The sequence below is a fragment of the Mobula birostris genome, chromosome 24 (genome assembly GCF_030028105.1).
Source record: "Mobula birostris isolate sMobBir1 chromosome 24, sMobBir1.hap1, whole genome shotgun sequence".
In the NCBI taxonomy this organism is placed as follows: Eukaryota; Metazoa; Chordata; class Chondrichthyes; order Myliobatiformes; family Myliobatidae; genus Mobula; species Mobula birostris.
The window spans coordinates 50,038,858-50,052,627 of NC_092393.1; the positions used below are offsets into that span (position 1 = coordinate 50,038,858).

General features: G+C 37.7%; 1 protein-coding gene across 1 annotated transcript in view; it reads left to right on the plus strand.

Moving 5' to 3' along the window:
* The first annotated feature begins 2,830 nt into the window (after positions 1-2,830).
* Positions 2,831-13,770, plus strand: part of LOC140187260 (dynein axonemal heavy chain 17-like) — a 193,767-nt gene continuing 182,827 nt past the window's right edge. The window contains exons 1-4 of the mRNA XM_072242393.1: positions 2,831-3,090; positions 4,617-4,812; positions 6,106-6,252; positions 11,812-11,920. Of these exons, the coding sequence (XP_072098494.1) occupies positions 2,831-3,090; positions 4,617-4,812; positions 6,106-6,252; positions 11,812-11,920 (712 nt within the window). The remainder of the gene's footprint in view (positions 3,091-4,616; positions 4,813-6,105; positions 6,253-11,811; positions 11,921-13,770) is intronic.

Below are 13,770 nucleotides of genomic sequence, written 5' to 3' on the forward strand. Positions count from 1 at the left end.
CTCTCATTAACAAGGCATTTTCGCTCACAGAACTACCACACACTGGATGTTTTTTATTTTTCATACCATTCCCTGTAAGCTCTAGTTTTCATAGTTTTATTTCAGAATCTTGCTTAACCCTCTAAGAATGATTATTCTTTGTCTGCAGAGAGAGATAAGAATATGCAGCTGACTGTAAATAGAAATATTGTTGGATTGTATCAGAGAAAAGCATTGGGAAAATACTTGGGAAGTTTGAAGACAAAGCAACTTGCCTGGAAATCCAGTGGTTCAATCATGTTTGTTTATTTCATTGAGTACTATCACAATTAGATGGATTACACCCTAAACCTAAAGGGGTCCAATATCCTAGCGGGCACATTTAATAGAGCTGTTAGGGAGGGTTTAAACTAATTTGGCCGGGGGATGGGAACCAGAGTGATAGGGCTGAGGAAGAGGAAAACAGAGAGAAGTTGCAGAACCTGGGCCTCTATCTCTCTCTGTAATTGGATCCTGGACTTCCTAACCGGAAGACCACAGTCTGTGAGGATTGGTGATAACATAGCCTCTTCGCTGATGATCAACACTGGCGCACCTCAGGGGTGTGTGCTTAGCCCACTGCTCTACTCTCTGTATACACATGACTGTGTGGCTAGCCATAGCTCAAATACCATCTACAAATTTGCTGACGATACAGCCATTCTTGGTAGAATCTCAGGTGGTGACGAGAGGGTGTATAGGAGTGAGATATGCCAACTAGTGGAATGGTGCCGTAGCAACAACCTGGCACTCAACATCAGTAAAGCGAAAGAGCTGATTGTGGACTTCAGGAAGGGTAAGATGAAAGAACGCATACCAATCCTCATAGAGGGATCAGAAGTGGGGAGAGTGAGCAGCTTCAAGTTCCTGGGTGTCAAGATCTCTGAGGATCTAACCTGGTCCCAACATATTGATGTAGTGTTAAAGAAGGCAAGACGGCGGCTATACTTTATTAGAAGTTTGAAGCAATTTGGCATGTCAACAAGTACACTCAAAAACTTCTATAGTTGTACCATGGAGAGCATTCTGACAGGCTGCATCACTGTCTGGTATGGAGGGGCTACTGCACAGAACTGAAAGGAGCTTCAGAAGGTTCTAAATCTAGTCAGCTCCATCTTGGGCACTAGCCTACAAAGTACTCAAGACATCTTTAGGGAGTGGTGTCTCAGAAAGGCAGCGTCCATTATTAAAGGCCTCCAAACAGCAGCTGGGATGTGGGTTACAAATTATTGCTGGAGATAGAAAAGGCATGTCAGAAAGACAATGTCATGATAATTGTTGGGGATTTTAACATGAAAGTGGATTGGGAAAACCAGGTCAGTACTGGACCTCAAGAGAGAATTTGTAGAATGTCCAAGGGATGGCTTTTTAGAACAGCTTGTTGTTGAGCCCACTAGGGGATTGGCTGTGCTGGATTGGGTGTTGTGCAATGATCCAGAGGTTAAGGTACCCTTAGGGAACAGTGATCACAATATGATCGAGTTCACATTGAAATTTGAGAGGGAAAAAATAAAATCCAATGTGTCGGTATTTCAGTGGAATAAGGGAAATTACAATGGGTTGAGAGGGGAACTGGCCACAGTTGACTGGAAAGGGACATTTGCAGGAAGGACAGCAGAGCAGCAATGGCTGGAGCTTCTGCGAAAAATGAGGGAAGTGCAAGACAGATATATTCCAAATAAGAAGAAATTTTCAACGTGAAGAAGGACACTACTGTGGCTGACAAGTGAAGTCAGAGCCAAAGTAAAAGCAAAAGAGAGGGTATACAAGGAAGCCAGAGCTAGTGGGAAGATAGTGGATTGGGGAGCTTTTAAAAACTTGCAGAAGGAAACTAAGAAAGTCATTCAGAAGGAAAAGATGAATTATGAGAGGAAGCTGACAACTAATATCAAAGAAGATGATGGAATCGATTGTTAGGGATGAGATTACGGAGTACCTACTTCTTCTCCTGTATCTTATGGTCTAAGGGAATTACACAGGCATTGCACCAGTCCATGAAGACCAAAACCTAATGTGCTAAAGTCTGAAGGAGTTGGTTCAGAAAGGGTTAAATCTAACTCAGCATGTTATGTGCAAGTGAATGGAAATATTCATGGCATCAGTTGTGCTTCTTACCATGAACCATTGTGTTTTATTTAGGTTAAAGGGTACATGAGACTTGACATTTAACATCCTTTTCCAGTTGCAATTCAGAGTGAGAATCAGGTTTAATATCACTGGCGTATGTCATAAAATTTGTTAACTTAGCAGCAGCAGTTCAATGTAATAAAAAAACCAGAAGTGCAGCTTTAAGTAATAGCTTCAGTGGTCTTGCAATTCACAGTGAGCAAGGTTCAAGGGAAGGTGACTGGTGAGAAACTGTAATTCACTTTAGAAGGATATCTTAACATGTGTGGCAGGGACTCAGGCAAATTGAAAGTCATTGGAACAAGGAGAAGCCTTTGAACATGAAATGTAACCACTGTAGTCTGTGTTTGAAGGCATCACCTCCAACAGCAAGGAGCTGCAGTTCAGGATCTCTGAAGCACAGGAGCAATACATTCATGAGTTTTGTGTAAAGTCACAGCTGCTGACATTGCTCACTGCATCAAACAAAAGTAATACTTCTATGCTGCATGTGCTGGGCCTCTTACTATGGAAATCAAGCATTAAATTGTATTGTTAAAATTGATACCTAGCCCAAAGCAGTTTGGAAAAAAAATTATCTTTTAATTTATAAAAGCTTTTTTACAACTATAATGTGCAATGAACATTAAAAAGAATGTGTAACTGTAAATTGTGAAAATTTATTCTTTTGTTTCAGTTGTTGAACATGTTTGCATTTTTCATTAAGCGTCCACTGATAAAAGAAAAAATGTCTGAAAAATACTCTGTCATGGTTGACATGGCTAACAGAGATTTAGATGATATCAAAGTAGTGTTTGATGCACACTTGAAAGCCACTGCAGCAAGGAATGGTTATCCTTTTATCAACAAAAATATGCCACCTGTTGCTGGTGAGCTGAAATGGGCTTTAGAAGTGACTGAGAGAATGGAGGTGACAATGAGGAATTTCAAATCCTTTGATCATTCGTAAGTCTTTAAGTTACAGTGGTAGCTGTTAATAAAAGTGAATATTTAACATGAATTACATAGAAAAATAAGTTAACATGCTATAGAGGTTTGATAATATTTTTTCTACTTCAAAATATATTGGAGGCTGAGTCAGAAAAGTTTCTACAATAAGGAAGAGGTTAATTATATGGGCAATACATTTCCTTACCACATTTAGTGTAATACCAATGTAATACCTGTGTATATTTATATGTGTATAAATAAATAAATATATGCACACACACAGAAATGTATATATACATGTGTATGTGTATATATATACACACACACACACACACATATACGTCTTACACATACACACACACGCGCGCGCACGCGCGCGCACACACACACACACACACACACACACACACACACACACACACACACACACACACACACACACACACACACACATATATATATCCCAGCAAGCTCCATTGCAAAGTGGAAGGTCATGTATATAGCCATGCTCAGAAATGGTGGATTTTTTGTAAAATCAGATTAAATGTGAAAAATGGAAAAAAAAATATCTTTCAAGATCTGCTAGTTGTTCACTTCGTGAAATCTATTCAAAGCACTGCAGTCTTAGAATTATAAGTGACCATTGAGATATAAAGGGGTTGAGTTACTTGAAAAGAGTGCATGTTGCAAACTTTTGTAATGCAAAACTTTCACCTGCATGTGTGCCATTAAAATGCAAGTTGAAATAAACATTTCCGTATTTTTACAAAAATTCCATGAAAATGAAGGCTATTTCGTATCTCAAATCTTGTACAGCTCAATTGCCATAATGGGATGGGGGTGGTAGACTGTGGAGGAGTAAATTGCCTATTTATGCCAATTCCATTTGCCCATATTAAGCCTGTATCTCTTTACTTCTTTCCTGTCAAAGTACCAGTCTAAACACTTTGAAAACAAATGTATCTGCATCCACTACCTCCTCTGACAGCTCATTACAAATATCAGAAGTATGCTAGTGTATGGAGATGGAAAAACAGAAATTGTCTTCTTTAGAGTAAAAAATAAGGAATTTGATAGATGTGTCAAAATTATGGCAGATTGGAAAAAATGAACAATGAGAAACTGTTTCCAATGCCAGGATGTTTATTAACTAGAGGGGATAGATTTAAGATAATAGCTCAAGGATTCAGAGGGAATGTGTATAATATAATTTAATAAATCAAGCAGCTGTAATCTGAAATATATTGTCTGAAATACTTTCAAAGGTAATGTTCAAAACAGAATTGGATAAATACTCAAACACCACACAATAGGTAATGAACAAGGGAATGGGACTCATGAAATATCCAACAGATCTACCAAAGAGCTATCACAGACATAATGTAGCGAACAAGCTCCTTCTATGCAATGTTATTCAATATTTCATTGGTGTTTCTGCCTTATATTGTATGCAGCAATTAAAGCACCCAAAATTTTTTGAAGTGATTGTCATACAGATGGAAGTTTACATTGGGGATTAAATTTCATTTCCTTCAAAACAGTTATAGGTCAGACGAGGAGGTTAAACTTCTTTTAAATAAATATGCAGAGATGAAATCCTTACTTCAAGAATTTTGTGAACAAGTTTTTAGTGAATGGGTTACAAAAGTGGACGAAGACTGCCAATTTAATTTGAATCAACCCCTTATTATTCGTAATCCAAAAACAGACCTTATCAGCGTGAGCTTTAGCAAAAAGGTGAGAAATTTGCCTTTAGAAACTATTTTCTACAATTATGTAACAGGATTCAAACTAATATAAAGTCCTTGGTAAGTAACAAAAACTTCTATGAACTCATAAAGTAATTTTTTTGAGTCACGGTTCCTGGAATTCTCATAATGTTAAAATTGCCTTTTAAATATTAGATCAACCAATTTGTATGTTAGATTTGGCTAGTTTCTTTCATACCTTTTACTTAAAAGTCTAATATTGAAGATCATAGTATTGAATTCAAAAGCTGGAAGTACTGAACAAATCAAACCTGCCTGTGGAGAAAGTAACCAAATTAACATTTCATGCCAATGATCTTTAGCCCATTTGCCTGAGTATTTCCAGCATCTCTTGTTTTTGAACATGTGACCATTGAGGTAAGTGTGCTTTGACTTTTTTCTGAAAGTTGAAGAAAAGTATGTACCACTTATCTAATTAATAGTTTGGAATTCTGTATTGAATGTAATCTGTTGTACAGTTTTATATTTGAACTGGAGATAAACTTCACAATTTATGGATAGTGAGATAATTGCATTCAATGTGATATTTAGGGCATGTGTAATCAGCAGTCAGAAGGTAAAGTGGAACATTATAGACATTATCTGAAGCAGACTAGAATGCAAAGGGGGGAATTTCCAATAAAAGTGTAGTATCCAATCGGATTTTGAAGGAGTGAAACCATTAACTTCTGTCCTTGTCTAGCACACTTCTCCCTAATTGTTAAATGATAAGTCAAATCGTTTGTTACTTTAATATCACATTAGTTCCCAAGAACCTTGGACTTTGTATCTGTACCATCATTAAAACTGCTTAATCACCAGATCATCATCTCCTCAGCACCCCTCCTCTACCGCAGCTTGCAACTTAATTGCAGTTCATTTTTTTTGCTATAATCACTCATGTCAATGCTCTCTCTGAGCTTAATTATTGTAATAAACTTTGACTGGTATTGCTCTATAAACTTGATGTCTCAAATCTAAGCAGTTTATGTCCCAGTGTACATTAGATCTTATTCTCGGTTTACCTCAATGCCTGCCACTCTATACAGTTTACAGAGAAATCAGTAAGTTTAAATCCTTGTTTTCCCTCCATTCTTCCTATTTAGATTCAAAGCTTAACTAATTCCATTTGGATGGAAATCACAACATGTAATAAATATTTTAATAAACAAGAACTAATTATTGATCATTCTTTAACACCAGATTTTCCTTTTCATTCATCAGATTTTACAGTTATGCCTTTTTAGAGTTTGCTTATGGTGATTTCATTTATCTTATTTAGTTGGTTGCAGTCCTTCGAGAAGTTCATTATCTGAACATTCAGGAGAGAGAAGACATACCAACCAGTGGAACTGATGTCTTTTTGATGAATAAAACTTTCCGAAATTTTGTTGACAATTTGGATATTATAGTTCGATGGTATAACAAGGTGCATTTTAGATGTTACTTTTATGCAAATGTTTTAGAAAATTTCAAAAAGTTATTCAGAGTAAAACATGATAAGGCAGGTAATAATGATATTGCAGGTAATAATGCTCATGATTGTTATGGACAAATTGGACAACATTATAGTAATTGTAGAAATCATAACAAGTCTAATGGTGCTCACTGTTCATAAGGGTGAATTGAATGACAACTACTGTTCTTTTGACATGAGAAGATAATTCTGGAAATGCAGAAACTTATGACACTCTGATGCTCCATGCGTTTACGCTACCAGAAAAAACAACCGATAGACTTGATATTTACCCACTGATTATTCCGTAAATAGTGGCAGAAAAAGTTGAGGATTGGTGCATTCACGTGGTGAATGTACCACATTGTGAACTGAAACATAGTTTCTGAAAATATAACCAGTCACACTCTGTCAGAATATAATTGTTGGGGTTTAGCATTTTCTTTTTGCTCTCTTTCTCTTGCTCCCTCACTTACCTTTATAATTGTCTGTTTAAATACTGTCTAAATGCAATGATTCTGTCAGATTCTACTACCGTCTCTGACAGTGCATTCCAGATATCAACCACTCTTAGACCGGGAGAAAAAAAATGTTCCCCTTGGATCACCTTTAAATCTATTTTTTTTTTCACTTTCACCTATATGCCCTGTTGGACAACATTATAGTAGTTTTAGAAATCATTACCTCCCCTATCAATGCCTCTTCATAACCTTATGCACTTAAATTGGTCATGCCTTCACTCCAGGGAAAGCAAACTAAATCAATCCAAACTCTTGCATTTTAATTAAAGTCATCAACATGCCGGTGAATTTCCTCTGCACTCTGTTCAGTGCAGTCACACCAGTGTGTGGCAACTGGAACTACATACAATAATTCAAGTGTGGCTTAAGCAGTGTTTTCTAAATGGGCAACATGACATCCTAACTTTTATACCCGGACTGTGAAGGAATACATGCGTTCTTCCTCATCATTTTGATCAATGTTGTCACTTTCAGGAAAGTGTGGGGGTCCAAATCTTTCTGATCATCAACATTCCTTAGTGCGCAACTATTTACAGTTAATATCCAATCTTAATGTGACTTCGAAAATTCTAATTTCAGAAATATAAATTCTCATGTATATTTCTCAGATTAAATTCAGAAATTGGTTAGGAAAATTATTTTTTTCATACAAATTACCTATTAAAAGCAATTTCTCCATATTTTCAAATGTGTGCACCTGTTCTAAAGGTTCAGAATAAATTTATTATCAAAGTACATATATGTCACCATATATATCTCTTGAGATTCATTTTCTTGTGAATCTCCAATAACCATAACAGAATCAAGACAGGGCAGGATCAGCATGCAAAAGACATGTGCAAATACAAAAATAAAGAAAAAGAAATAATAATAATAGTAATATGACATATTTTAGAAAACTATATTCGAATACAGTTAAATTAACATCATCTAGGACAGAAGGAGGAAGAGGAATAACAGATATAAAAACTTTACACAACAGTTAGATAAAATGTTTAAGGATATATTTTCATCAACAGAAACAGGATTCAGCACTCCATGCGTGCATATGCAATTCTGATAAGAAGTACACACCACTAAACTTAAATGAAAGCACAACCCAGAAAAATGAAGAAATTATTACTACAGAAGAAAATGTTATCCAATGGAAGAGCATGACCCTTCATGGAAGACATCTCCACAATCAGAGCAGTTGAGATGTCAACAAGGAAACGTCAAATGCCTGGCTCAGAGTTAGAGACCTCTTCCCAGATACAGAGGGATTCTTTGTGGCAATACAAGACCAGGTGGTTAACACAAAAAATTATCAAAAAACATAATAAAAGACCAATAAATTCAAGATGATAAATGCAGAAAATGCCAAGAGAAACCAGAAACAATCCAACACATTACAAGATCCTGCACCAGTTTCACTTAATCTGATTAACTACATAGGTACAATCAGTGGCAAACATCATTCACCAAAATGTTACTTTAAAATAAAAACTTTTAAAAGACACTATACTTTACTATAAATACAAGCCTGATCTAGTTTTAGAGTCAGAGTGCTACAAATTACAGTATATTGCCATGGATCCATTATTAAATACTGTAATAACCACCCAGATAAACAAGCAAGACTTAACTTGCTTAGTAGATATTAACACATAACATACAAAAATCATTAAGTGAAAAAGACCAGAAATGTGTTGAATTAAAAGAGGAAATTGAAAGACTATGGAACATAAACAGGGTATACATTGTTTGTTCCAATGGTAATATCTACAAATGATGTCATTCTGAAGTCAGTACACATCAGCATTAAACAATTAGGCCTACACAGCATTATTTATGTAAATTTCCAGAAAGCCACAATACTAAACATCACTAGAATAATCTGAAAGTTCCTAGCAATTGAGAAATGGGTGTGCTTGACTATGCCCATACCTCAGGGTTTTTCAGCTTGAGCTTAGACAAAAAAATTATAATAATAAATAAATAAGCAATAAATATTGAGAACATAAGATGAAGAGTCCTTGAGGTTGAGTCCATAGGTCGAGTTAACAGTTCAGTGATGGGGAAAGTGAAGTTATCCTATTTGGTTCAAGAGTCTGATGGTTGAGGGGTAAAAACTGTTCTTGAACCTGGTGGTGTGAGCCTTGAGGCTCCTGCACCTTCTTCCTGATGGCAGCAGCAAGAAAAGAGCATGTCAAAGTTCAAAGTAAAATTTATTATCAGTGTACATACAGATCACCACATACAACCCTGAGATCCTTTTTTCTGCGGCCATACTTTGCAAATCTGTAGAACAGTAACTGCAATCAGGATCAATGGATCAACGACAATGTTTCACGTAGACGTGCTCAATGGTTGGGAGGGTTTTACCCATGATGTACCGTACTGGGCTGAATCCACTACATGTTGTAGGATTTTCCGCTCAACGGCATTGGTGTTCCCGTACCAGGTCGTAATGCAGCCAGTCAGCACACTTTCCAGCACACACCTGTAGAAGTTTGCCAAGGTTTTTGATGACATGCTGAGTCTCTACATACTTCCAAGGAAGTAGAGGCGCTGGTGTGCTTTCTTTGCAATTATATTTCTATGATGGGTCCAGGTCAGGTCCATTGGGGTAGTGACACCCAGGAATTTAAAGTTACTGACCGTCTCCACCTCTGATCCTCCTCTCCTGGTCTACAATCAGTTCCTCGGTCTTATTGACACTGAGTGGGAGGTTGTTGTTATTACACCACTCAGACCAATTTTCAATCTCCCTCCTGTATGCTGATTCATCACCCCCTTTGATACAGCAACAACAGTGGTGTCGTCAGCAAACTTGTATATGGTTTTGGAGCTGTACTTAGCCACACAATGATAGGTGTGAAGCAGGGGGCTAAGCACCTATCCCTGTGGTGATCCTGTGCTGATGGTGATTGTGGAGGAGATGCTTTTACTAATCTAACCTGACTGAGGGTGACAAGCAAGGAAATCCAGAATCCAATTGCACAAGGGGGTATTGAGTCCCAGGTCTTGGAGTTTACTGATTACTTTTGAGGGGATGATGCTATTAAATGCTGAGCATCTTGATGTATGCATCTTTGCTGTCCACATATTCCAGGGTCGTGTGAAGAGCCAATGAGATGGCATCTGCTGTAGATCCATTGTTTTGATGGCAAATTGGAGTAGATCCAAGTCGCTCTTCAGACAGCAGCTGGTATGCTTCAACATCAGCCTCTCAAAACACTTCTTCGTTGTGGATGTAAGTGCCACTGGGCGATAGTCATTGAGACAGGTTACCAGGCTCTTCTTGGGCACTGATATGATTGAAGCCTGCTTGAAGCAGGTGGGTACCACACATGCTGGAGTGAGAGGTTGAAGATGTCCGTGAATGCACCAGCCAGTTGTTCAGCACAGGTCTTCAGGACTCAGCCAGGTACTCCACCTGGATCAGATGCTTTCCTTGGATTCACTCTCTTGAAGGCAGCCCGCACATCATCTTCAGATATTGTGACCAAAGGATCATTGGGAGACATGGGGGGTATGCAATGGTTCCTTCCTGTTCTGGTGGTCAAGGCGAGCATAGAAAACATTGAGCTCATCTGGAAGTGAAGCTCTGCTGTTTCCTATGTCGCAAAATTTAACTTTATAGGAGGTTATGGCATTCAAACCCTGCCACAGCTGTCGAGCATCCCTCGTTGATTCCAGTCTAGTCTAGAATATTCACTTCGCCCATGAGATAGCTTTCCGGAGATCATACCTGCACCTCTTGTAGCATTCTTGATCTCCAAACTTGAATGCCTCTGATCTGGTTCTCAGCAAATTCTTATGAGCATATACCATTGTTCACCCAGGGCTTCTGAACGATTTTGTGGATACACACTCATCCACAGCTGTTTTAATAAAGTCTATTACGACTTTGGTGTAGTCATTTAGGTCCTCAGATGAGTTCTTGAACATCATCCAGTCCATTGACTCAAGGCAATCCTGTAACTGCTCCTCTGCCTCCCGGGACCACCTCTTAGTTGTCTTGATCTCTGAAGCCTTGCTCTTTAGCCTCTGTCTGTGTGCAGGCAATAGGAGTACAGTCAAATGATCCAACTTGCCAAAATGTGGTCTTGGAAAGGAACAATAGGCATTCCTTATCGTAGTCTAGCAGTGGTTTAGTGTGATGGGACCTCTGGTTCAACAGGTTACATGCTGGTGATAAATGGGCAGGGTTTTCTGCAAACAGGCCTGGTTAAAGTCACTGACTATGATTTGAAATGCATTGGTCTGGGCTGTTTCTTGCTTGCAGACAGCATTGTTCAGTTGCGCAAGTGCTTGCTTATAATCGGTCACTGGTGGTATGTAACCTGCAGTTAGGGTCACGCATGAGAACTCTTGAGGCAAATAGAATAGTCCACATTTAATTGTTAAGGTGTTCTAAGTCAGGGGAGCAAGAAGCCAACATAACCCCAATGTCTGGCTAAAAACACACACTGCCACATTTTTCCTAGTTGGTGGGGATCTCTGGTGATGGATTCTGCTTTCCTGCAACAGCATTTCATGTCGATGTGTTCAGTGGTTGGAAGGGCTTTACCCGTGATGGACTGTGCTGTATCCACTACTTTTTGTAGAATTTTATGTTCAACTATTCATCAAATTTTACCGGATTGGGAAATAAATCAAACAAGGTGAAAATACAAATACTACACTTCTGACTTGGCGAGAGTTCATCTAGCTAACTCTGTTCTTCATTGTGACTATGCTATCCTTTCCAATTTAATATTCAGATAAGATGAATGAAATATCCTTGCAGTTTGGCAAAATATTAGCATTAACTTAATGATGCTTTGAGGATTTTTTAAGTCAATGATTTACAAATGTTCATATTGTTAAAATATCACTATTGAGTGCAGTTTAAATGGTTCATTGTCAATTTGAACTTAGCAGAGTTTATGAAAATAACCAATGTGCAATGCATTTTCATTCAGCATAGCTAAAAAAAACCTTGCATTATCAATTCTGTATTTATAATATTGTTCTAATCTTTCAGATAAAACAAACAATCCTTGATGTTGAATATCCTTTGATACAAAATGAATTGGCTGATATAGATTTTAAATTGGTTAAAGCAGAAAGACAGTTGTATTGGAATAGCCAAGGTATGTTTTCTCCTAACTCTATAAAAATACATGCTTTTATATCACAGTAATTGCAATCAGAAACAATAGTGAATGCTATTCTGTAAGTAAAGTAGTTCTAGTTAATAACTTTAATGATAATGATGCACATTCCATGTGATTCAATTTTCAATTAAGTTTTGTTACACTGATTTTGTATGTTCAAATTGTCTGAAATGCATTCAGGAGTTGAACAATAATGTCACCCGGACAGAATATGAGCAGTAAAACTACTGGAATTTGATGTAAGGATTTAGTAAAGTTTGTGTTACTGTAAAAGAGCATTTTGATGAAGTTCCTTCCTTGCAAATACTCAAGAAATGTTGAGGCAACAAATAGTTAACTTTGCAACTGAACTCTTATCCATAAGGGTTTAAGAAGAAGAGAATAGTGTGGAAGTTTTTATGTTATGTATGTTGCTTTACAAGAAATTGCAGCTGCGAAGGTGTGCACAGCTTTTTGCCAGTGGGGGGAGGGGGGAATTGTTGCTTGCTGCCGCTTATGCATGGGAGGGGTGGAAGCTGGGGGGGGGTACTTTGAGGTTCTTACATTTATCTGTTGTTCATTCTTTGGGGCAGTTCGCTGTTTTCGTGGATGTTTGTGAAGAAAAAGCATTTCAGGATGTATTTTATATACATTTCTCTAACATTAAATTGGACCTTTGAACCTTTGAACGCCCTAATCTGGGCCCACCAAAATGCCACTGATTCAACAGGCGTTTAATAGACTGCTTGAAAGAGAATTATCTAATATTAGAAATACTTTAATGTCATGTGACTTACTTACACTGAAATCCTGGTTTGAACTCCTGTTGCCTGAGTAGAGTTAAAATGAACAGAAAGATTTTCCCCACATATAGAATTTAATGCTCTTCTATTGTTCTTTATTTTTTGAGCAAGAGCAGAACATCTCAAGTGTGTGTGTGTGTGTGTGTGTGTGGTGTGTGTGTGTGTGTGGGGGGGGAGGAGCGGCGGGGTGGGTGGATGTTGCATTTAAATATGCAGAACTGATTCCAGATTGGGGATTTATCTGTAATATCATTTGGAACATCATTTGGAGAGTTGTCTGTGGGGATCAACAATAATTTTCCAATCTGGTTAAATCTGATGAATAGTTCATTTTGAACCTAAAGAAGTGGAAACTGTTAAGCTTAAAAAACAATCCTTATTTATCAGTCAGGATTATTTCAAATGGACTATAAAGGGATGCTTTAGATGTTCTTCTATCTTTAATTTTCTTTTCCTATCATCAAGTAGAACTCTAAAGAAAATGATAGTGTCATGATGCGACATTTATAAGGGCAGAAGTTGCACAGCAATTTTCCCTGGCCCTTCCTTGGTCCAGTATGCTTTCCAACCAAAGGCACAGAGGTTGGCACCACCACCTGTTTGTCCTCTGTTGGGCAAAGATTCATGGTGTTCGGCATGAAGATAGCTATGGTATCATCCAGTACCTTTCTTAATTTGCTTTCATATGGATTTGGTGTAAATGGGTGCTTGATGGTTGGGGCCTTTTTCTGTGCTGCATGTCTCAATAACTCTAAGACCTTTAACGCGGGCCTTGCAGTAAGATGATCTGGGAGATATATAACCAGCTCTTGGAGGAAAAAGCATTCATGCTAAGCAGACTATGCTATAGACCACCAAGTCATCAAGGGTGGACAATTTGCTTCATTAAAAAAAAAGAAGTAACAAGAATTGTTTCTGAATGTGGAGAGCTTCAGCGTAAAAGGCCATGGTATGGTATAAAGATTAATTTTTGGTTTAATAATTTAATGCATACATGTTCACAACATTAATGATTATGGTTGTTGAAGGAAAATTGTAGAAGGT